We start from the raw sequence: 26,700 nt of genomic DNA, 5'->3' as shown, positions 1-26,700 counted from the left end.
ACCAATAGGGCAGAATCTTGATATCAGTTTTGTGTTCTTGCTATTGCTAGCTATTAAATTAATCAAATATTATTTATGTTTTAATTGGGGTGGATAAAAAGAATGATGATGTTTTGTCTTTCATATTACCATGTAAGCCTATCTGGCAACTTGTGTTTTCCCCACTGAAAAATAATATTTCCTTCTCTCTTCAGCAAAGATGTTTTTTATAGCAGTTGTAATCAGATCCAGATGGAAAATTTCCTGTTTCTTAGTATCTGAATGTACACCTTCTTTATGTCTTGAAATTACCATGTCCTTGGCATAAAATAATGACATCCCACTAATTCACAAATCTGCACGTGAAGACAAGAGTAGATTTCCTTCAGACCTGCCAGCAGTTTACCAGCACCAGCAAAGCAGAAACTGAATATAGAAGAGCCAGGTATGTACACATCAGGAAGAGGGGGTGGCAAAGGTGGGCCTGGGCATCTCTGAGCACTGACTTCTGGACCACTCACTTTGTTGTGCCAAAGACAAATATAAAACCCAACTGGAGCAGAGAAATAGTCACATTCTCTGTGACCTTGGATGCTATGAAACTCAGGACATGTCTTGGGGATTTCTGACTTTCAGTGTAACACAGGTCACAGAATTCACTGCACTGATCTAGAGGTCTCTTTCTGTAAGTGCATCTAATCATAAAAAAGGCATTTCATCTTAATCTCAGGACCATCAAATGAAAAATCTTCTACATGCTATTGATTAACCATTAATTACCCTAACTCTTAAAAATGTCCATATTTTTTAAGTTTAAGAAATCGGAGTAGTAGCATCCTTCTAACTAAACTAATTTTGTAATAATAAATTCAAAGGAAAAGGCATTTTAGTTAAATGAAGCCAGGTTTACAATCCATTTACATGTGTGTGAATTTGCCATACAGTCAGAATAAACAGTGTATGAGTCTTGCACTGTTATTTCTCAGATAAAATGCTTGACTGTTTAAAGGTGTAATGCAGAATTGCCACTCAAATTAAAGATCTTCCTCTTGCTATAAAGAAATGTTGATCTAAGCTGGGAAGTTTTTGGAAACTTTTTGTAAGCTTCACATTTGTGTCTGTGGGAAGGAAATGTCTGAACTTTCACTGAAGAAATCACTGCCCACTAAAATTAACTTTTGAATTGGCTGTAAATCTTAAATACCCAACTGACCAGGTGAACAACTTTGGAACAGATGCAACTATCTGAGTCTTTCAAATTCTTTCTGAAAATTATTTCAATCAAGAGAAAACATTGCTAGCCTGACATTTCTAAAAGCTGATCTTATTTTGCACTAATTTGGTTCAACAACAGCAGGTATCATCTGAAAATTAAACCAATTTTAGCAGAATATCTAGAAGTAAGTCATCCTTAAAATGGTCATTTTAGCAATTTTAAATGTGCGAGAGGGATGAGCTGCTTTGAACACAGATTAAACTCTTCAGATTGGATTTAGTCACTATACCTCCTTAGTCTCTTCAGAAAATGCTTGCAGAATATCAGTCTGCCTGGTGTAGTTTCCATTGGCGTCTTGTAGCCCCTGGAGAATGCGTTCTCTCAGAACCAGGACAGAAACACGTAGCTGGTGCCAGAGGAGCTGCACTGTATGGATATCGACTATCACATTGACAGAGTAAGACAGAAGCTTCAGGGAAAACTCTGTCTCTAGTAGAGCGTGAATTTGTTCAACATGATCAGATATATCTTCACAAATATCCTGTAATGGAAAAATAAAATAGATATTTAGCTATGGGCACGGTCCTGTCATGGATCAGGTCTACTTTTCATGCACTTTTAATTAAATCCAGAATAGATTTTTTCATGGGGGAAATATACTGTTAATTAATACATCCAGACTTTCTTTTATTTATTTTTTTTTATTCATGGTGATGCTGCAGCAACTGAAGCAGCAGCTGTCCTGTTTGGCAGTACTGCTCAGTAAGTGCAGAGACAGCATACAATAAAGAAGGATGGCACAACAAGATCACATGAATCACAAGCAGAAAACTAACACCATACAGTGACATCCTAGAAGACAGCAATAGGAATGAAAGTGGTAAGATTGCCAGGAGCTGTCTCCCTCTCTGCTGCACACACACACACACACACACACACACACACACAAACACATATACCCACCAGTTAAAATGCAAAGAATCTGGACTGTGCCATCATCAAAAAAAATTTCATTTGGACAGAATTTAACCTCTATAACCAAGCAGGACAAAAGCCTGGGACGGACTCAATGGGAATATGTTATTTCTGCTATCCATTGTTGTCTGTGGTGGTAACAAGGCACTGATTTTTGCATAGTCTTGCTCTGGGCACAAAACTGAACAGAAGATTGGTGGAAAAGGAGAAAGGGAAAACAGAGAAGCTGAAAATAGCTGTGTTGGAAAAGAAGAAAGAAAATATGGGTTACCAGGTTATAAAACTAAACTTTTGATGGGATGGTATCCTCCAAATTTAAAAATAATGTTATAGATTACTGATGTTGTGCTGCATACAGAGTAAAATAATTTCAATCTAGTCTTCATTTTCTTTATGAAAGGACAAATCACAATACTAAAGAACATTTAGGGGCATGCTGTTAAGCAAACAACACTCTATTACAATTCTGTTTGAAAACTATGTGTAAAAAGCATGTTATATATAAGGAAATGTAATTAAAACACTGAAAAAACTGGCACTGGACCCTAGAAGCTTTTGTCCTACATATTTGGCAGTGACTTAAGGTGACTAGGATTAAGTTGACTTAATAGCATATTTAAGTTCAAGATCCTTTTATTAAAAAATAAAATTAATTCAGCTCTTTATAAACCTCATATATATATATATATATATATATATGTGAGAATAATTATAATTTTGCATTTTAAGTTTGCTATTGAAACAATTCTATCTGACAATTACAATGAAACTTATGTCTCTGATGACACACTTGGGGTTTTGTATGGCAGTAGCATAACAGGAAAATCAGTAAACCTGATTATTTCAAAATTAATAACATAGTACAGTTATTTCTTTAAGTTCAGATTTGGTATCTTCAGTATGAAAGTAAAGGCAAAGTATTTAATATGTAATCACACTTTGGTAACAAATTAAACCAAAATCAAATCTCTAGATAGTATTGAATGATTTTGTATAACAGACACTGCAATATCAGCTGTTATCAGGTGCTATTGTTAAGTATTCATTTTAATAAAACACTGACAATTACATTGAGCCCTCTGCAGGAGTAGTTCTCAGAAATGCCAGATGAGTGCAAAACTGGAGTTTCCATGAGCAGATCATTGTAGATGCATGGAGAGAAGGGCAGTATCTCTTCCCCTGTACCCTCAGTCCTCTTGCTGCAAGAAGCAGCATCTGTATTTGCAAGTACAACACACACTGCCTCACCTGCCAACATGCAGGGCTGCAAGTGCTCAGGGCTTCCAGCACCCACACACTTCCAGGTGAGCAAATGGACACTCCAGTTACCAGATTAGTGTGCTCATCAAATGCTACAGACTCACAGACACAGAGATAAAACTCTCTGAGCTTTGGAAAGAGATCATACTATCCATTTAGTCAACTACAGCTGAAATGTACAGCTGTAATTCTATGTTGTTTCAAATGCTTTAAAGAATATTTCTAATTAATTAGTTTAACTGAATTTGCTGAATTTTACGTCTCCAAGACTGTTAATGGTTTCTTCCTCTTGGCCATAATTCAGTTGAATTTTAATTTCAGTGATTAAAAAATAGATTGTGTCCATTAACTGTAATTTTGTAAATCAGACACAGTCTACAGAAAAGTACAGAAAAATACCTCCTTTTAGACTATTTATGTGAAAGAGCTTAAGGATGTGCCAGACTCCAAAACAAGTTTTTAGTATTTTCCAGCTTCACACATACTGCATTCAACCACCATATGAATTCTCAAAGTGGTTGAAAACAGAAAGCCATAAGAAGAAAGAACAATGAACAAGTGCTCTTCTGACAATTGTTTGATAATGTACTGAAAATATTGGCTAATGAATCTAGATAATACTCTAAATCAAGAATTCTGACCCACACTTCAAACGAGTTTTCTCTTGATGTCCCATTGTGCTAGCTACAAAATCATCTCAAATTTCTGAAGTAGACAAACTCTCCATAAGAAACCAACTTTGTACTGAGATGCAAATCCCAGCACCACTAGGGGTTTGAGAGAAGCAGATACTCAAGAACATATGCTGTTAATTCTTGCATGGCTCGCTAGAATTTGCTCATTTTCCCTCAAAAAACAAAGTCTGTTTACAGACTACTGTGGCACACAACAACAGCCAAGTGCTTTATGTACTAACAAGGTAATTAACAGCTCCTTACAGCTTCAGTAATATGGAGAGAACCTAAGCCTAAACTTGGTCACATCCAAAGTCACATTCTCTGATCTTATCATATGAGATTTAGTCAGTAGAAGACAAAGTACCAGTTCTTAAATGATTTAGGTTATAGACAGTATCATTTCACAGTGTTTGGTAAAAAAAGAATTTAGAGCCCTACTGACACCCCCTCTCCTTGATTTTAACTGTCATATAATGGTGTGAAGGTGGAGCCTGTTCCAATGACAGAATAACTGTGTAAAAGTTAATGCTAGCCTGCAGGAGAAAATAATTGCAAAGAAATGCAAAGTTTTGCCCTGTAAGTTAATGCTGATTAGTGTTCAGCAGAACAGCATTAATAAAGCTGCATCCTATTTATTTGCATCTTTTCTCTACACTTGCCTGGCACAAACCAAGCATATTGAGAGGAAACAATATAATCCAGCTGACATTTTCTAGTAAAACTTTTATTGTACCTGATGTCTAGATTTACATATAATTCAGTAAAATTAAAAAATTACACCTAGCACAGCTTTGAATTTGATAATTTTCTGCAAGAATTCACACAGTTCAAATACTGCACAAAAAAGTCACATTATGTAAATTCATGATTTTACTTTATCAAGACCTGGTATGACATGGTTTCATTCTCATTCTTCCTAAATCCTTGTAGGTGACAGCATTAGATAGAGCCAAACCAGCAGAACACTGGTTTGTGGTTTTTTTACACTTTGTATTTATAAATAAAGAGCAGCAGTGTCACGAGATAGCACCTAACTGCTGTCATGAGTGCCAGTTGCTCTTACCAGAAGTGGCAGGTAGATAAAATAAATCATGCACCTTTAAGTAATAATCTATTGGCATCTGTTTGTAAATAAGCATGGTTCCAGGTCAATGGTAATAATATAAAGCCTACACATGCATGTGGACAAAATATTCCCCATTTTAATAGCATACAGTTTCATATCATATGTATTCATAGAAGACATTATAATCTGATTTTTAGAAAGCACCATTGCCAAAACAATTTTTATGATCATTAATCTCACATGTCAGCTAGGCATTTTTGTTTTTACACAGTTTCACAGCGATATTAAGGTAAAGATTTTGTCATCCTCTCATGGGCTTTCCTGTAGCACTGACTATGGAATTTCTCAGGCTACAGGGGTTGTGCCCCATTTGGCTGCCAACTGCCCACTTCACTCAGTCTTCCAGACAGCTGATCCTGTAACTTGCAGCTGCTGAATCCATCAGCCTGCTGCTAGCCCTCCATGTCAACTAAAATAGCCTGAACTGCAAACACTGCACAAGATGAAGAAAAAGCGCATAAACAAGAGTCAAGAGTCAATGAAAACAGCTTTGATGATGACTTTTAAAAGTGTTTTCTCTCTGGTCCCTAAGAAACTGTGTAAAGATGTACATGAAAGTACTGAAAGATGAAAGGTTGGAATATGTTGCTTTAGAGTTAGTGGCAGAGAATCTGTACTGGAGATTTTGGTCTTTGATATTGCAGGAAAAACCTCAGCAGGAAAAACAGATTGCTACTGCATCTTACAACTGCTGTACATGCAAATATAATCTATGATTTAAGAAAATGTCTATCTATTTGGCCTTTCTTTTTAAGTGCTTTTTAATTCCTCAAAAGACAAATATTCCAATCAGAATGTACAAATTCTTCTCTTCAGAAAAAAAATTTAGAATATTTGCCACAGAATTTTTAGATATTTTACTTTAATTGAACTTGACAATTATAAATTAAACTCTCTGCACTACCTTTTTATATTTATTTATATATAAAAAGGAAGAGAGATTTTTATTTCTGAACATCTTTTAGAACGGTATTTTTTCTTTAAAATGCACTCTGACTTCTCCAAGAAATAGTTTCTCATTTTTTCATCCCTACCTGCTGTACATTCAGTGTGACAATAAAGATAAAACTGTTCTATTATTGGTGAAACCTTAAAAGCAATTGCTACACATAATTTTCTTGCAGCTGTTTTTAAGCAAACAATTATGTCAAACAAGATAATCATACATGAAAAATCCAGACTTTGACTAAACCAAATCAACTGCCAGGGAAAGGCCTGGACTGACTTTGAGTTACCAGCCTGTCAAAAAATGATTGAAGCACTATAGTGTACCTTGTCTGGCTGTGGCATCCAGTGACTAAGGGAAAGGAATGCATTCTTCTGGGTGAAGAATGCAAAGGAAAGCAGCTACCAGGAGGGTTCTGAGATCACTGACCCCTGCCTTCTGCCGACACTGACAGCTCAGAAATACTTTGGTCCTCAAAGATTCCTGCTCTTCCCTCATGACACTACATGTTCTACTGAGAGTTTCTTTCCCTGGCTCACATTATTCTCTTTTTCAGCTTGGCTTTTATTTTGGTTGATGTACTCTCATTATTTTAAGTGAGGAACATTTTAATTATTGCAAAATTCCAGTAAGTGGATCTTAGATCATCCACTTTCTATCGTACAAACATTGCTATTGAAAAATTCTCAAAAAAGTTTTGAAAATAAGTGTTTGGTTTGCTGAGTTCTAAGTAGGCATGTTTCTACTGTGTTTTGTTATTTCAGGAATTGGTGAGTTATATTCTTATATCCCTGTACTTAGAAATAATGTGAAAGAGATGTCAAATCAATTCTTTGACAGAGCTGCTAAAATAGTAATGGTTTCTATGTCATTGTAACAAACACAGAGTTGCTTTGTGATAATTTATTAGTTTATGTGTTTTATTAGTTTGCTGTTGTGTAAAGGTTGACTATTTTTCTGCAAGGAAAATGAGCAGGAAGAAAGGAGGAAGATATGATATCACACACCAAGCATTTCAGGCTGAGGAAAAATCCCTGAAATGTTAATGGTGAAGCTCCTGTCTTGGGATTCCAGCAACTTGCATTTGTTTTGCCATATGGACCATTGCTGGGGCCAAAGGATCAAACATACTGGGAACATGCAAAAGGATCCTTTTGTCCAGAAACAGGGCAGGTGCTGCTGGAAGTTATTCCAGCTCATTTGCCAGGACCAGCTGCAGTGTCTTACAAACCTAGGCCAGCCTGTACCGTTTCTGCAGGAGGGAATGGCTGCAGGGACGAGAGGCTGCTTTCAAATGTTTATTTCTCCTACTAAATTTAATCAGTAATTAAATGGAAAAAGACTGTCTGAACACAGCATTCACCACAGGCCAGACTCTTAATTACAAGGAAGCATTCAGTTCACCCAGGAATCTTCAAAAAGCTGATGCACAAAATCAGTCTAAGGTGGTGGAACTGGTGAGTCACAGGAGAAGTTATGGCAGTAAAATGAGGCACATCAGAACTGTATTGAAAGGGTATTGTGCAGACAAGTCTGGGCTAGCCACTTCTGAGATATTCCTGACAGCAGTAGCACTGACATGTGAATTACATTTGTGTAAGAAACTGTAAATGCAAGGTGAATGTAGCAAATAAGTTGCTGTGGGAAGTGATGCAACCTCTGCAACTAAATATTGTTTTCACATTCCTGAACTTTCACTGGTTTTACTGTGCAATGTGTCTACAGCTACAATCTAAAAACCCTTTGAAAGTTTCAAAATAAAAGATATCTTCTTGTATCCCCAAGCTTACAGTGTTAAGAGAATTTTCCTATTAAAGTTATCACTGTACAACATTCCTTCTATGCATAACTGTACAAATTTTCATTTCTCTTTGGTCACATTAAAGCAAACTGATTTTTATCAAGGCCTAACTGAAAATTTTAAAATAATTAAAAATTGATATAAAATGTCATATTTGTGCTGGCTGAAGTCTGGTTTTGTACTATGCTCTGGAAGACATAATTGCAGAGGTACTGTAGAACAGTTCTTCACACAAGAAGATAATTTGTACTGAACTGTGCAATAGAGTAGCAAGTTTTGTTTCTAGCTACTTCTTACAAAAAAGGAAAAATACCAAACTCTTATTAAAATCTAATCAACCAAGTGGTAGTAGAAGTAAGTTTGGAAAAAAAAATGCATTCTTCAAATGCCTGTTCATTGGATAATGGTAATTTTATATGTATATATATTTCTAAATTACACTGATTATTTAAGATCACATAGAAATAAGAAAAAATTATGAGTTAACTTTATACGAAGCACACTCATCGGGTATTATATATTCATATCTCTGAATGGAATATCTATTCATATTTATGAAATGGAAGAAAGAAGACTTATTAAAATATCCTTCAAATACCTTGTAGTCCTCTTCACATAACTCTACTTTTTCTATCATAATAGGAGAATGTGGCATATATTTTCCAGCTCTCGTGATAACTACCTTTGATTCTTACTTTTTTACTCTCCTTACTCAGCACTTTCTTGCTTTCTGTATATCATATATACTAAGTGTAATTTAAAAGCTTTTCTAACTGTTTTACACTATCATACACAAATAAAAATTGAGGAAGCAAATGGAAGTACATTTTACTCACAATGAACATTTACACCCTGCACTAGCTAAGCCAACCAGCTCTTGGTAGCCTGGCCAGGACCAGATGGATTTCGACCTCGAGGAGTTCCCCAGCTGTGAGGAAACTCCTACTTACCATTGCATGCAAGACATATAAAAACTTAATGTTATAAAAAATCATGTCAGCTATATGAAGAATCAGAAAGAGGACTACTCCTATTATTTGATCATAACTTCTATGATTATATCTACAATATGAACTAGCTAGCAGAATTCAATGCTATTGCATGAATTGTTCAATAATTTTCCAGCAAAACTGGTTATCCTTTTGAAAGCAGTTGAGTTTCAGACATCTATGCTGGCAAACTATCACCCTGACAGTGCAGATTTGAATGTGTCCCACTCTTGTTCCCTCCTAATTTTTAGTTTGAAAAAGATTTGGAATTACTCTTGGCATAGAATAAGAAAATTTCGGTAATTGTTTAGGCTTTTTGCAGGGCTATAGGATCTTCATTGTCTGAGCTCTGTTTTCTGGCGAGATAATCTGTTTTTCTTGTTTCTACAAGAAAATGGGTGCATCTATCTTATTTTTTCAGTTTATAGATTTCTTTAAAAATGCTCAGGATTTTATTAAATTCAATAAATTTAATTAGGGTCTTTGAGAACTGCTGTTCTCAAGAGTTTAGGTAAAACAGAAAAAAAATCTTGGAAAAAAGTCTCATTCTTGAAATAACGAGGTTTTAAATTGCAAACAAAATGTGTTCCCACATAAATAGCATGAAGTATTTTGGGAAGCAATGAACTACTGAATAAAAGGAACTTCAAGTTCACACAGGAGAAAAATTCAGGCCTTCTGCATAGGCAACCAGAGCACAACAGAGTAATTTTAATCAAAATATTTTGACTTGCTTAAGCTAAAGAATACTAACCCCATTCACTCTCTTTGACTGAAGCTTAGTGACTATAACAGAATTTAATAAAGGATGGTAAGACTCTACTCTCATCTCAAATGAGATATGAAGAGTCAGAAGTGAAGAACTACCATCTGTGCCAGGTCTCCTATAATGAAAATTGATACCATGATAGGAAGTTTTCAAGATGAATGGCTGTTTATATCACTACAGCTAAGCCTCCAAGAGCTTCTGTGACATGTTTTTGAAGTTATTTTCCATCAGTCATTATTTAGGACAGCAAAAGGGACAGAATCTGTCCTGGTCTTTATTATCAGACTTCACTTTATTGCCACTGTGTTTCTTTTTTTACGCTGCTCAATGAATCATAGAATCATTTTGGTTGGAGAAGACCAAAACCTAATATTTATTCAATGAAATAGTGTGGGAATTATTGAGATTGGTTTTTGTTGTTTAGAAACATGGAAAAGAAGCCTCAGAGTCTATCTTGCACACTGCTTGATGTTTGTGACCTTCCTGCCCTCTCTCCTGAACCACAAATATTCCAGTCAGCTGGAAAGCCCTCGTAGCTCTCCCAGTGAGTTAGGAACAGCTACAAAGCACTTAGAGCATCTGAAGGCACTTCCTGTGCTCTGAAACAGCTACCACCTACCCAGCGTACCAGGAGGCTGCTTCTATCCTGGATATCACTTACGGTATTGTAAGAGTCAGGGATAGAATGTATAAAGCTGTGCTAGGAAAAAAAATGGAAATAAATAAATAAATAAATAAATAGCCACAAACCACACAAAAACAAACACAAAAAAAAATAAAAAGCAAAGCAAGAAACACTTAAATTTGCAATATTGAGGAGGATCAATTTGAAAGACTGGAGGAAAGCTATTTTACACACTTAACGTCTTAAGTGAAGAAATGAACAAATTTTAGGATAAAAATATTTGCGTGTCTTAAAGAAATCTAAAATGTACAAGATTTTAATTCTAATTTCTATTCTGTAATGGCACATGAAATTTATTTATTTAATTGTGGAAAGAATTCTTTGAACAGACTAATTAAGTCCCTTATCAAAGAATCAGAGAATGGTTTGGGTTGAAAGGAACCTTAAAGATCATCTCATTCCAACCTAGGGGCCATGGCAGGGCTCAGAGCCCCATCCAACGTGGCCTTGGACACTTCCAGGGATGAGGCAGCCACAGCTTCTCTGGACAACCTGTTCCAGAGCCTCACCACCTCCCCAGTAAAGAATTTCTTCCTAATATCTAACCTAAACCTATTCTTTTTCAATTTGAAGCTATTTCTCCTTGTCCTGACACTACAGTTCCTGATGACTATGATTTTTATGATTTCGATGATATATTAAAAATTGTTCCTCATTAGTTTCTGATATGTGCAACATATGTCACAGAGAATGTTCTTGTGGTTTTTGACCTGAAATGCATTAAAGACAAAACTAAACAATCCCCCACGCCACCCCCCAACAAGTTCATATCCACAAAAGGAAAAATAGGGTGTAAGTTTTTGCAGGTTTTTTTAGAAGGAATATAATGAAAATTAAATTGGAAACCTGTACTTTTAGGCCTGGCATGACATTCAAAGCTATCTGAACCATTCAAACCACATCCTTACGTGGGATTTTACATACAAAAGCAACTAAAATACATTAACTAGTATTTCATGCTATCTGATTATTTCCAAATCTCACTGTTATCCTGCATGTTTATAATGTTAATACAGATGTATACTTAAAAGTTGTTATATAGTATCTTCTTTTTAAAAAAGTCATGTCCACAGTATCCTTGAATTTTTGATTTAGATGTAAAGAGTGTGCTATATAAATAGCAAGTAATCAAAAACTCCGATTTTGCACCACATTTGCAGAAAATTGGTCTAAAGTAAGCTAGTAAAAATTGCCATATCTACAACATAAAACACTTCTTTACAATCAAATTCTCTCTAAGGAAACGAAAATTCTCTGTCAATAATAGCTGCTTGTTCTGGCTGCTCATAAATATAAGCATGACACACATTAGCATTTTAATACTAGAACTGGGTCTAAATATTTCAATTAGATGCATTATATTTTAGTTAGGACTGTTCATATACACCGTACTTGTAATTTAGAAACATGTTACAACACTGTAGAGCACATTCCAAGATATTCCTACAAGGCATATTCCAGTGTAACAGTTCTGGGAAGACAGCTTGTGCTCTGTTAGGATAATTCTAATGGGGCTGATTTTTGGCTTCACAGGAGAATTTTCTGGTGTAAAGCACTGACACACTTAATGGCTGTTAAGATGCTGCTGCTTGAGAAAGCACTACACAGTAGGACTGAAGTGCCTTGAAAGAAGGAGGAAATGAGCAGTGTTTATCTAAATATTTATTCATTTTTATGTATGCATATGCATATATATGGGAAAATATATTTATTACCAGTTGCTAACTGGAATAAGATCCTTGATTTATAAAGCACTTCATAGTCAGTGTCATTTCCACCTTTAGGAAAGCAAGACAGCATGGCCTGTGAGATAAACTGTTTCCTATGCTGACAGTAAACAGTTTGATCTCTGAACAGGCTTCTTTATGTGCCATTTTATTTTCAAGCTAAAGAGATAAGTTATAAATTATCTTTGTCTAGACTGTAGCTTGCAGTGATGAGTGTAACTCTTGTCACTGTGCAGGCTCAATGAGAGAGAGAAAAGTTGTTTCCTTGCCTGGGCTTGTAAAGCAACCTTTTGAAATTCAATAGCCAAACTTGTCTGTGCAGAAGTTAATGACCCCAAGTGGCTTCAAGCTTCTAATGGGTGTTTATGAATTTAAGTCATGTGTAAAAATTTATATTTCCTGCAAAAATAATCACCAGCAATTTAGCCTTGAACTGAATCCTAAATTTAGACCAAGTCAAATCTTTTGTCTTCCTCTGATAATAAGATTCACAATAAATGGATCCCTGAACTGTGACATTGTGAAGCATAGACAGGGAATAGGAAAGGTAAGTGGCACATAAATTGCAAGAGATCGTGTTTCCCTGTTTTTCTTGGAGCAGCTGGGCTGGCTGTGCAGAGCCCCAGCTGGGTCACGAGCTTTCCTCTGGGCTGAGGTGGCCGTGCTGGGCTGGATGTGAGCCTGGAAGTACAGTAACTCCAGCTCCCAGCCCTGCCAGAGCCTGCAGAGCCTGCCCAGCTGCACCAACTGCACAGGTAGCAGAAAATGTCCCTGGACACTGAGGGACTGTCTGTCCCTGGCAGGTTTCACTGTACAGCAATATTTACACTTTTACTGTACCACAACCTTGAAAAGAACATTTGTGGCAGCCCTGACCTCAAAACTCTGATTTCTGGTCTGGGACTGCTAGCAAGGAACATTCCCCATCCACACACCCCAAAAGTCTGCATTCTTAGGGGCTCCTGTACCTTTTGTATTTTCAACACATTTAAAAAATACAATATATTTCTGCGTGGGTCATCTTCTACCAAAACAGGAAATCCATAAGGCTGTGGAAAAACAAAAAATATTTTCTTTTCTTGACAAGACACTCGTGGCAAATTTGAGTAAAATGGAAGGAGCGCTGGTATTTTAAAACAGCTTTTTTTATTTCACTTACAGCTCCTAAATATTGGCCTTTTCATGAACACATTTTCACCACTTCATCCAGAATTTTGTGAGACTCTGAGTCACTCTGAGCCAATGGGAGGCTTGGTCAGCTGAGAAATTCTTGAAATAGTATTGATAACAGCAACTCTGTCAAACATAATATATTTATAAATCCCCTCAACATCCACTCTCTTAAAATTCTACCACTGACTATAATTCAATATCCTGCCCAACATCAATCAAAAATGTCCTACATTAATCAAATATTAATATGTTATGTAGAACATTGTGATTCGTTTCTGTCATTACTATAAATTAACTTCTATGCAAGAAGACAGACTAAAACCCATATCAACAGTTTAGCTCTTTTAGTAAGGGGTCGAGGGAGGCCATAGTTCTTAACAGAGGTGTATCACACTCCAAGATTGAAGCATGAAGGATGGCAGAACATTACAATTGCTCATTGTAATGACCCTTTCCCAAAATATTAATCCTACCATCCTTTGAATTTAAAAGTATGAAAGATTTCTAAAATTTACCATTACTGTTTGTATTTCATTATGTCTTTTACAATGTCAGGTGGGATCAAGACCATCAAAATAATTCATAAGTTTCAGCTGAAGATGTTTATAATTTATAAAAATAATTTTGCAGACTTAGATAATAATTACAATTTGACTTCACTCTACTCTTTCTGATTTTGTGTCTGAGGTATGAATACTGCAAAAATAAAGTAAACCAGGAGAAGTATCAATTCCTGAGAAAGTTTCTTCACTTATCAGTACATATAGATATGGAAGAGGCAATTACCATACCAACTATGCATTTCATTCAAGGCAATCACATCAACATTAAATGCAAAATCTGTTTGCACAAAAAGTTATCAAGACAGAAGAAAGGCAGAAGAAAACATCACTACAGATATGACAATAAATGAAACGTAAGTAGAGACAAGCAAATTGAGTAAGCAAATTTTAAAAAGAAACCTCTCCATGGCAAAGACTGTGAGCAAAAGAAAGCAGTTTGCTCATGGAGGGACTTCTCTCCAGCATGAACCCCAGGGTGCTGAATAGGGATAAACAGCAGATCCACCTCAAAATCACACTCCCAATCCAAAATAAAATGGTAATCTACACATACCCATAACAGAGAAAAAACAGCTCTCTAGTTTTTCCTCTGTGGAATAGAATGAATTCAGACTCCTACTTTACTGATACATCTCAAGACATGAAGCAGCAATCAGAAAAGGACTTGAAATGGAGCAATAATAAGCACCTACTACTCTTAGTCCAGTGTTAAGCACATAAAGCTGTAGCAGAATTTTCCACTCCTTCTTTCTGAGCTTTAAATGAAACTTTCACAAATAACACTTTGGAGAAGAATATGGTAACTGCCATTACAGAGATGAAAGTACTAACTTGTTTAGCCAGCCAAGTCTAAACAAGAGCAATTGGCCACTGATGCATGGGCAGCTGAAGAGCAAAAATAAAAACCTTTTAAAAGTCAATGAAAAATTCCTATCCAAATAACAGATGCATCTGCTGCCATAATCTATGGGCTGATTTCCCATTTGTCTGGCACCTTGTAGAATCTACACTTCAACAATTCTCTATCCAGTGCCAACTTCTGCTTCAGAGAAGTTAAAAAGCTTTATCATCTTAATCCAATGCAAATCTTAGAAGAAAACAGCCTTGGCTAACCAGAAAATTGCTGAACTTTTCCTGTAGATACAATTTCAAAAGAATGAATGATATTGCAGAGAGAACAGATGCTTTTGAGCAGTCTGAGTATATTCCTCAGGATATGGCACACACAGAATTTTGTGAACTGAGAACAAAACTAAAAGGGCCCTTGGAAAGCATACAGCTCTCAGAATATTTTTTAAATGGTCTGCTAAACTCGAGTAACTGTGATAAGCAACAGCTTGTTCAGGACATTTGATTGATTTATGAAAAGCTACAGAATTTATTAAAGTTCTAATAGAATTAGTAAAATCTGTGTATAATGATGAAATTCCTTGTTTTCTCTTACTTACATTATTTTCAGTCTGAAGGTTTCCTAAGCCTTTACTAAACACCTCTTTTCACAATATAGGTCAAAATTGTAGCCAAAGTAATGCAATTAGATTTTTAAAGCGTCTATTTCTAATTATACTGTGACCTATAAAAAGTTAGCTGAGTAATGTCTAAGAGAATAGAGAAGATTGAGCATTAGGTTTCATCTCAACACCCAGTAAAAAGCTAATGCTCCACATGGAAACCAGAGTCCTAGAAATTCACACATGACAAACATATTTTTTTACCTTCAGAAGTGAAAGGTTTTAATTGTTTAACCCTAAGATTGTGATTGAAGAAACTTCACATTGTGTAGAACAGGAAGTGAAAGAGACTGAAGAATTCAGAAATCTACATCAACAGAGAAAAAAAGCTGTCAAGTTTGCAAGTTAGAGTCACAGTGCACAGGAAAGGCAATGTATTGTTTCAAACCAAACAAATTTAGGTCATGCAATACTTCTAAAGAATTTGAAAACCAATTGATTTATTAAAAATGCTTTTATTTATTAAAAAAATTAAACTGAAAATTTATTGTTTTACACTTTTTTAGAATTTTGTAAAATATTTCAGCTTAACAGTGTCTTACCTCATTTATACTGGAAGGAGAATTTTCAGCTATCAGCTTTGCAAAGAAAAGGACTGTCCCATTTCCTTTCCTCAGCTAAAGGAGCTACATGCAACCAGCAATTCAAAAAATGTATGTCTGCTTAAAAGACAGACAAGTAAGCCATAGGTGATCTGTAACCCAATCCATCTTCAGTGCAGAGTCAAGAGCTTTTGTTTTATATTAAATACAGAGAATTGTCTGCTGCCTGTGGTGTTGTGCAGATCAAGTTTAGGCCTGTCTGCTCTTCCCCTGCACGTTCTGAGCTACAGTAGTGATTTCCCAACGTCCAGATCTGCTCTGTGGCAGCTCACTGAAATTTCAGCCGACACTTGGAGACTTGCAATTAGCAAGGTTATTTTAAGCACTGACCTAAGTTCCAGCAGAATGTTTATGGCATTATGACAGGAAGGAATCCAGTATCATATCAGTCACTTGGAAACCCTGTAAAGCTGATCTTGGAGACGAGACCCTCTAATTCACAGCATAAAATTGAATATCTGACCACGAATTTACTTCAGCTTTTGTTTTTAAGCTTTGAAAAGAGTGGAAATATCTACTTGGTTAATATTAGGAAGCTCAGAACTTATTTTAGGACCTGGTAGATCATATGCTTGGAACAAATGTATTAATAGGAAGTTATTACTTCCCTAATGGAGAGATTCACTGCTTACAAAACACAGGCTGTTACTTTTGCAATATTCACATTTGTAATAATTAACTATTACATTCTAAATGGGAGAAGAAAATAACTTAGAGCTGTTGAACTTATTACAGCTGGACTCTATAACAATACCTTTTAGTTTCCCCTTGGTTAATTTGAAAAGAGCTCCCTCTTCTGCACAGGCCTTTGGTAACCTTGGATTCTGGTTTGCCCTGGATTCCTTTGGAATTCTCTGGCTGTCTAACTATTTCTAAGTCGTGTTTAAAGGCCCAGTCATACCTCCACACCCTCATTTGCTGTCCATTCTCATTCCTCCCCCTTTCCCCCCTCCCTCCCTCCTTTTTTCTTTTTTTTTTTAATTCATGGATCAGCTTTCTTGTTCCCACCCATCCTCATCCTTGCAGCAGTGGCAGATCTAACCTCACACAGGAACATGACAAACAGCTTATCTGACTGCGTGGCTCGGAGCTGTACTGCTCAGCCACTTCATCTCTGCGCACACACACCCAAGAGGAGCTTTTCTGAAGGCACTACCATCACAAACACTATTAAATGAGAGAGTTTCGTTTAAAAGAGAGTAAATGAAGAGAAGAAAAAACAAACAACAAAACCAACCAGCCAAATAAAATCCAAGAAAATTTGCTGGTTTTGAAAATTATTTTCAATTATTTTTTGAAAATTATTCTACACATCACTTATCACAAGGGAACTGCTCCTTTGATATTGTAGAAAAATCCACTGGGGACAAAATGTACCTTTGAGAATTAAGAATATTAGGAAAACAATGGTGAAAACAACATAAATTCCTGCTGTCCTTTAAAATATCAAAGGTATCCTGAGTTACATACAAACCTGAGATGGCATTCAAAACAACTAGAACCAAGCTAACTATTAGAGATATTCCAAATAGCAAAATTCAAAATACAATATAGGCAGCAGGCAAAGTCTTCAAATTTATCACAAGACCAAGAGCTGGAGATTTTGAATGAACTGACCATTGATATACTTTTGAGATGGTCAGCTCTCAGAAGGATGCTGGAGTCACCCCAGTACCCGAATACCTACACACAGCTGAACTCTGGACATAAAGACAGAAACATTATTGTTGTTATTACACAGCTATGATGGAACGTTTCTTATGAAATACCATAACCTAAAATGATAAAATCTGAATTTAAATACATATATTTTCCATTTTAAATCAATTCCTGAATCTATAAAAGTAGAAATCTTAAAAAATGAGGGTAAAAGAATTTGATTGAAAGATAGCAGTAAAATCACCATTAAGGCAATTTCTTTTTTCCAGTGCTTAGTGAAAAAACAGATTAGGACTATTGACTTCAGAGTAGAGAGGAGAAAAATTTGACTGCAGCAGTTTTCCAGGTTTGGCCACAGTTGCTTGCTCTGTGCTCAAAGATTATAGCTTCATTACCTGTTTTACTCAAGTCATTTGAACAGTATTATATAAAGATTTTTGGCTACATTTTTTTAAAATCATTGCTTAAAATTATTTCAAATAATTTCAGTTAAATTTTTCTTCAGTTTCAGCTTCAAATAATTCTAGCTTTGGAAATATTGTATCTTTCCTAGGAAAAATGTCAGTTTTCATCAGCTGCTAGCATTTAAACAGGTAGCTATATGTGCTACAGTAGATTGTATCCTTTTTGCAATGTGAAATAGGTTTTCTAAGTTAATTAAAATTGTAATTTTATTTAGTTAATTTTTTTAGGCAACAATGGCATGACACATTGAGATGTTATGATTCTACAAGGGTTTCCTCTGGTTTGGGGCTTTAACTGTAAAATACTTTTGGAGGAAGAATAACTGAGAGTAACTCAGTTCTCTCTTTGAAACTTGATTCATACTTGCCTAATAGCAGGAAATCCGTTTCCTTTGAATATCAGGTAACTCCAAGAAGCACATCTCAGAATGTTGTTTGCATTTCTAGGTAGTTTTTCCTTGTTGACTGCACTCCCTGTTCCAGGAGTGAGCAGTAGATGATTCAAATTGGGTGAAAAAGGCACTGATAGGATGGAAATGGACCACCACCCTAATTAGGAAAGCTATAAAGATCCTAAAATCAAGCCATGGTGAAAGAAATATGAGCAGAATAACATGCATGAGCTGACTTTAATAATGAAACACTGCATAGGAGGATAATTCAGCAGAGCTGGAAGATTTCATCATAAGTGTTTTGAAAGTTCTTTATTACTAACTCTGCAAAATGGGACACATTTTCAGCATGTTATTCTGGAGATGTAAAAGAGAGGCGGCCAGAAGTAATACATTTGAGGTTAGAGTTAATGGATGAGTCATATGTTTTCCCTGAAATATAAATACTTTCGGAAGGCTTAGGTAAAATGCTCAATGAGGAGTGACACTCACAGTCAATTTCATCACTTGTGGGGCTTATACAGTCTAAATAGAATTACTGAAGGGTGTGTGTGTATTGCTATTATCATTATATTTATTTATTTGTTATAATGAGGGGGTTGGCAGTTATTTTTAGGGTAAAAAGATTCAGAATTTATATGAAAGGCTTCTATTTTCAAACTTTCAACATCACTGTAACTTTTTTCAATTACATACTTTTGCTTGAGGTTGAATTCCTATGTTTTTCCCCTTGAGCTAACCTTTTCCAACAGACAGCTGACATAATTTGTATTATGAACTCAACATTTTTTATATAAAAGACTAAAAATGTAGTCCTTGTTTGCTACCAGCTTGATCTTTTATGAGTATAGCAAACTGACCTGGATAAGAAGAGTTAAGCTAGTTTCAAATTTTCCAGTTAAAGAAATCTTCACTGGAAAAAAAAAAAATCTATTAATTTAATTCAAAATTTTACAAAGAAATGTTGACTAGAAAAGCTTCTTAAAAGCAGAATAGGTTTTTTCCCCATGATATCCACTTTATCTAGGTGACACAAATGTGTATGATTAAAAACAGTTGTTTTTGTGATTCTCAATGGCAATAAAAGAGACCAAAATTCAGATCTCTTCTCTACTTGGTATCTGCTGATTCACACAAGTGTAGCTATGCATCGGAGACCTACACACAATTCAAGGTGGGTATCAAGAAAAGTGTTGGATGCATGATCTTTTCTTCTTCTAAGATTTTTAAGAAAAAATTCAATTTGTGGATTTGAAAATACCAGAATAGGATTGTTTTATTCTCTTGCAGATAAATAACCAAGTCTTAATACAAAAGTGGGAATGTTCAAACTTAATGAAGATTCAATCAACAGATAGTTGTATTATTTCCCCTAAAATTTTCCCCACCAAGTCTTTATTGGCAGAAATGGTAAACATTTCGTTTAGAAGCAACAAATAGATTGAAAGCAAAGCAGATGAATTTTAAAAGTACATTTATTTCAATCTACCTCCATAATTAAAAATTAAAGTTTAACAACAAATCTTCCAAGTGCTTGTCCAATTGCCTGTATTTGCATTTGTTTAATATCTTCAGAATAACCACAGGAAGAAATGCACCTACGTGAGGTAAAGAGACATAGCAGATATTAATATTTTGATAAAGAAAACATCAGTGAACACCACATTTGGCATTTTCATTACTGTAATTTAAACTGAGTATCAGTGAGGATCACTTTTTTCACTGCACACCCCTTTGCTGCAGCCTATCTTCCATTAGCACCAACAGAGACTGAAGGTTTAATCTGTTCCTCCCTACACTTTCAAGTTTTTTCTTTCAGGAAACAAGGAATTAAATGGATCTGCTTGGAGTGCACACGTTGACTCCCTTGTTAGTCTAGCAAACAGCTGAACTGAAAACAGTTGGAGCTGCAGATTTCACTCACACCTTTCAAGCTTAGTGTCCTATTAATCAATCCTCAATGCATTACGACTACAAAGTATGAGCTGACATATTAAAAGATATATACTGCAATTCAAAGACCCTAAGTGGAGTCAGACTTGTCTGTAATAACATTTCATCATCCTCCTGGTAAACCAACAGATAGGTAAGGTAAACTGCAGAGGAACACTTCCTCTAAATTACATTTCTAAAATTTCACAGAGAACAAATTGAATAAATAGCTTTAACAAGGACCACATTTTTAGTCTTTTCTATAAAAAATATTGAGTTCATAATCAGTTTTGGATTTTGCTCTGAAGGATTTAATAATTAAAAGCTCTAAACATGGTCTTTCCTAGGAAATGAAAGGCTGGCTAAAACCAGTTTTCCTTCTCCTATTCCAAGTAACTGACTGTCACATTCTTGACATTTCTAAGCAATGAGATTACATCATTTTTTAATTTTTTTTTAAGAAAACAGCTGTTACATCCAATATTCATGACCTATAAGTTTTCCATATCAAGTTATTCAGCTGTTCTTTCAGTCCATGTGAGTTGCAGTGAAATGAAACTGTGCAAAAGACCAAATAGTTTTATTCCATAGTTAAATGAATGCACATATTGTTCCAAAGCAACAGAAAGAAAAGAAAACCTGCAAAAATCTTGGTCTTATCACTGCTTCAGTGGACTGGAAGCCCCTTATTCATCCCACACACAAAATCAGTACAGTATTTTCTTGCATATTTCACATTGCTTCCTATTAGCATTTGATGTGCACAGCTGTGTGTGCTATGTGTGAATAATTCTTACAGAACTTCATAGACAGAAATAAAGGAAGGGATAGCACAGAGATTTTTAAGACAGAGCACAGATACTTTTGAAGATCCATGCCAGCTCTCCTAATCAGCTACCTCAAATTCAGCCTATCTTGTAATCTTTTTTATTGGTTTTGGTTTGTTTGGATTGTTTTGGTTTTTTCAGTGAAGGATAAGTACATTTGAACAAGAGGAGTTTATCATGTTGCTATCTAGAAACATATTTAGATAGTAGATATTTAGATGGTCCTAAACTTATCAAAGGAAGCTAAGCAAAATCATTAGTCTCCTTAATGCATAAGGACATTTCTCATTCTAAAATTTTATCATGCTGGGATTCTAAAACATTTCCAGGATGCTGTTAAATTGATGTCTGCACCACTTCCAGAAAACCGATTTTGTAATAACACCACAAAATACAAGTGCTCATTTTGATTTAAATGAATTGTGAACTGTAAGCAAAACAGAAAGAGAACTGTGCTGCTGCAGAGAGAGCTGGATTTAGGGGCTGCCTGGGAGGGTGAGGGGTGATAACAGCAGTGATCTCATGGATGGGTTGAACTGCCATAACTTGCTTTTACTGCTGATTTTGCTGCCAGTTTATTTTGGACCTCATACGAGGCGCGTTGTGCCTGTATGATCTGCACTATGTCAAGTATACAGTGTAAACAACTTCAAAACAGCAGGCAAAACCAACCAAAATATTAAGTTACCCAGTGACCCATGCAAACATGAAGAAGCTTTAATGTTGTATCCAAGCAGGAAGATCTGGGGTTATAGGTATCTCCATCTTCAGGGACACCCTTAATTTAAACACTATGTCCTGCTAGTGGTATTACCATGCTGGTATTTTTCTGACATAGAGAAAAAACAGAAATTCACTGTAGATATTGAATGTTTCAAGGCAGAAAGAGTATATATTTATACCTAAATTATATATATAAACATACGTACATAAATGCACAGATATTTCTCTGAGGGTTCTTCCCACTATAATATCACTTCTTCACCACTACAATATCAAGCATTTTATTTTGCAAGTATACTAAACTTGACACATTAGTAAAGACAATTTTTTTCAGATAAATATTTTTTTAAAATGTGCAGATTACTGTTAGTAATCCTCCAAAGTTCTGTGCATGTGATAGCAAACTTTTCCCATCCTTCCCTGCATCTTTTTTCCCTCCTCAGCAGCAAAGGCAGCAGCTGGGCAGTTCCTGCAGCTCCTGCAGCACTAGATGGTGCTGCAGCACAGCCGCAGCAGAACCTGCTGCCTCTGATGTCTGCTGGACCTGAATGTCTCACTGCTCTTTTTAATACTGAAATTACTGAATATGTTGCAAAAGACTATTGCCCAGGGCCTCTGGGTTTTCATGTTGTTTTGTTGTTTTTCGGGGTTTTTTTTCTTCTTTGTTTTAATGTAAGTTCCAGCTTTCCATGACACTATGCTTTGTGTGGTTTTCTTGCCCATGATGTAAGAATAGAAATAAGGAACAAGAAGAAAACTGATATACATAATTAACACAATTAATTACATACAAAATAATTTTTTAAGCTTGTAACTTATCAACTTTATCTTATACAATGAACCAAGAAGACAAATAGCAAAGACCTTCCTACAATAGTACAACACTAAATTTGTACCTTTTGAAAGCAATTTTTCTAATGGAAATACAATTAAATAAATGAGTTACAGAAGTAACTAAACAAAGCACGACATTATAAATATGTTATTTACACTTTAAAAAGTAATTCAAATGGGTTATTAAACTCCCCATTTCTGTACTTCCATACAGTTCAACAGCTTCCCAGGAGTATAAAGTTGCCTATGTGTGCATTTGCAAAACTCTGTCTGAAATGTCCTTAGTTTCCTAGTTTTCTTTATATCCCTAAATGCAAAAAAATTTGACTTTGTGTATTTATTTTTAATTTATTACTTCTCCTGCTGTTTTTTCTGTTTTATTATTATTATTGTTTTGCTATTGTTGTTAATATTATTATTATTTCTGTTTGGTTGGCCCTGAGAAGTAGACTTCCATGCACTGGGTAATTTGCCAAGTGCAGCTGGTTCTGCAAGACAGCAAATTCCACTTGCTGGGAACAGTTTGATGTAGCGGGGCCTTCAAAGACTTGAGGCATTTAATAATTGCTGTTTAATGGAAAATTCTTAGAAATTCTTATAGCTATCTAATTTATAGTTCCTCCTCATTTGCTGTATTTCCCTATTAAAATTAAATCACCTCCTCTCCATAAATGCAAAAAGCTGCATTTCTTATACAAGGAGAAATTATTCAAGCATCAAGACAACAAAATCATCAGTCATTCAATCATAACAACTAAATCTTCACATTTTGCATGGCAACAAATCTAAGCATAAAACCTCTAATAAAATCAGCAAGGTCAGATTCTAGTAATGCAGGCTCTGTGCCAACACAAAGCCAGATGCTGACTACCTGGATTGCTGCAGGAACATACCACATCTATACTCAAAACTGTTTGAAGTAAAAGCAGCTCCTGCACCCTAATACCTTGTGCATCCATTCATTTGAGAATACTAGAAAATGTATTAAACACTTTAAACTTGATTTTTTTTTTTAAAAAAAAAAAAAGCCCCATGTGTAGTAATGTCATCTACTTCCCTCCTTTATTTTTAATGCAGTAAGTTTTATTAAAAATGTGCTCTTTCTGACTCCTGCTCTCCCCACAGAACATGGTACAGGTCCAGGTTAAGAAAGGAAGCAGGGCTTTTTGAAGCAGCAATTCAGCATGGCAGCAGATGACTCAGCATTGTACTCAGCAAAGGACAAACAGGAGGAAGAAAATTAAAAAGGACAGCAATCAGATGGGAGTTTTGGAAGACAAAAACTTTGAGGGAGAGAACCTGACAACTGAAAGGAAAATAAAACTGGGGAGTGAGAGACTGGAAAATAAAGCTAGCAACCAACACCTAGAACATGATTTGTAACCTAACAAATAAAAGTCCCAAGCTTATCTGCACCAACATGTATTCTTGTGAATAAAGGAAAATGTCTTCTTCTGAAGTTTTTAAGACACCTATATAACATGGGTTTTTCCTTGGTAATTTTCAAGCAACCTTTTTAATAACTTACAGGTGTGGCTCTTTGATTCTGATTTGCTGTCTCCTATATCAGATAACACCGTAGCAAAGAAAATCCATCTAATAATTGAGAATTGATCAAAATTCACAAATCACACCCAAATACTGTGACTACAAACCTGAGCACTGTAATTTAAATTGTAGTGGAGATCACCATGAAGTCTTTGCAGCTCAAATGCTTACTTTGGTGATTTAGGTATTCATTAGCTTAAAAAAAAAAGGAAGATAAAACAGACATTGAGAGATACTATAAATATTTCATTCATAATTAGGATCAAAACCAAATCTTCAACAGATTTGGGACAGGGAATTATTTATTCTTGCGGATCTCAGCTGAAAATCAAAAGTGTATAACTTAAATTGTAATGTGGTAAAAAAAAATATGTCTTCATCACTCCTTATTCTACCTGAAGTTTAAAAGTAATACAGCATTCAGTATTATTTGAGGTTTTTGAAAGCAAACAGTCCTATTTATAAAACCAGAAATGCAATGTTCCTTTGGAGAAAAGAGAGTGGCCCCCTTCCCATGTATTCTATTTACCTCTGTTTTAATTCCTCATGCTGAGCTGCTGGTCTAGATTCATAAACAAGGTGGATACTTAAAGTATGAAGAGAAGGTTCTATTTGTAATAATACATATGAGGCTATCCATTTTACTGTGTAAAATTTGGTATTTTAATCCAATGGATCAAAATTATCTATTTCAAGGTAAGATCCTAGTCCTGTGTGAAAAAGGGATCCTGTACCTGATAACAGATAAACAAATGTGTAGTAAACTGTTTTATCTTCAGTTCAGCAGTTAAACTGGGCATTTGAACTTTCAGGAAGTCCCCATAAATACCATATGAAAGTGCAGATGACCTTAGCAGAAAAAACATAGACTAGCTGCTGTGGTACCATGTCTGTACAAATCCTACTGTATTGCCCTTGGAAATATCCCTCTTACCTTTCTTTTTTCATGAGTCTTACAGAATCTGATAATATTCTTAAATGTCCAGATTGTGAAATTCTTTTATTGCCTAAAAGTCCTGAATATAATTAAAAGTATTTTAGCCTTGTCTTCTCCCTCAAAATACCTGTGGAAGAGTGAGTAAGAGCATTCAGTTTAGTATCTCAGCTCTATGGTGTTAGAGCATAGCTGGCTAATGATTTTGCAGACTTCCATTGGATGATTTTTATCTGCTCAGCTTCTGGACAGTGCTGAGATGCAGAAAGAGGTGCCAACCATACCTTTCATATGAGTTGGTTACATGGTGTATCAATCACTTTGCTCATCCCACACAGCTCAGTGGTCTGAAAATACAATTCTGTTTCTTTATTTTGTGGGGTCTTTTGGATACTTTACTGTACACAAAAGTACAGGTAATTGGGACCATTTAAAATATAACATTTCTCCTTGCCTATAATTTCTTTTTCTCCAAGGGTACTAACAGTACTCTGTCCCATCAGGAGATTTTTTTCTGTCAGTGTATAAATAGACACAGAATAACCTCTCACTATCTATGAAGCACAAGGTGAACTGCAAACACAGAGATCTTACACACATTAATGGTGCCCTACAGTGAGCTGTACTATAGTTTCTCTAATACTACAGGCCAGGTAATTCAGAAGAATTTTTGAGGAAAAGCTAGAAATGCATGACGAATAAGTGTATATGCAAATTCTGAGGTGGGAGTAGTGGCACTGTATTTCTGTTATGGTACTACAAACATACACATACAAATATACTTCCACATATATATGCCCATATGTGTATGTCAGTTATAAAAATAACATATTTCATCATTTCAGATCACAATCACACTGGAAATGCACATATAAAATCATCTTTCCCCTATACATTAGCAAATAAACTATCATTAAATCTACAGAACCTATTCTGAAGAAATTTACTTTCTTGCCAATGAAATATCTGCATTGTTTTTTTTCATCAGAGGCCAATGTATTCATCTTAACACAAAGAGATGAAAGGCCACAGCAAAAGAGAAGACTGTACCTTGAAGCTTGCTTCAAGTCCCTTTTGAAGCATGGAGCCACAGTGGAGGGCATGTATGGCTCCAGAGCCAGCTGAGGAGAATAAAAGAATATTGCTCCGACATTTATGTGATAACTTTTCTCAGCTACACAGATTATAAAAAGAAAGTACACTGCTCAGTGGGAAAGGGAAATTGCAGTGTACTACTGGTAGATTTTATATTCTGTGAAACTTACAAATGTTTTGTCAGAACTTTGGAGTGCTATGATTGCTGTAGCAGTAGTGCTGTAATGCAGTGCTGCTTTATGCCTTTTGAATTACGTGTGTTTTCCAAAAAGAAATGGAAACACTTCCAAAAA

The 26,700-nt window shown here is 35.5% G+C and overlaps 1 protein-coding gene across 5 annotated transcripts in view; it reads right to left on the bottom strand.

The window, feature by feature from the left end:
- Positions 1-26,700, bottom strand: part of AKAP6 (A-kinase anchoring protein 6) — a 258,093-nt gene that overhangs the window by 177,534 nt on the left and 53,859 nt on the right. For all 5 annotated transcript variants that reach the window (XM_015631792.2, XM_015631791.2, XM_015631795.2 and 2 more), the window contains one exon: positions 1,485-1,736. In XM_015631792.2, the coding sequence (XP_015487278.1) occupies positions 1,485-1,736 (252 nt within the window). The remainder of the gene's footprint in view (positions 1-1,484; positions 1,737-26,700) is intronic.

The sequence above is a fragment of the Parus major genome, chromosome 5 (genome assembly GCF_001522545.3).
Source record: "Parus major isolate Abel chromosome 5, Parus_major1.1, whole genome shotgun sequence".
Classification (NCBI taxonomy): domain Eukaryota; kingdom Metazoa; phylum Chordata; class Aves; order Passeriformes; family Paridae; genus Parus; species Parus major.
Note: the sequence above shows the minus strand (reverse complement) of the source record. Positions and strands in the feature narration are given on the sequence as shown.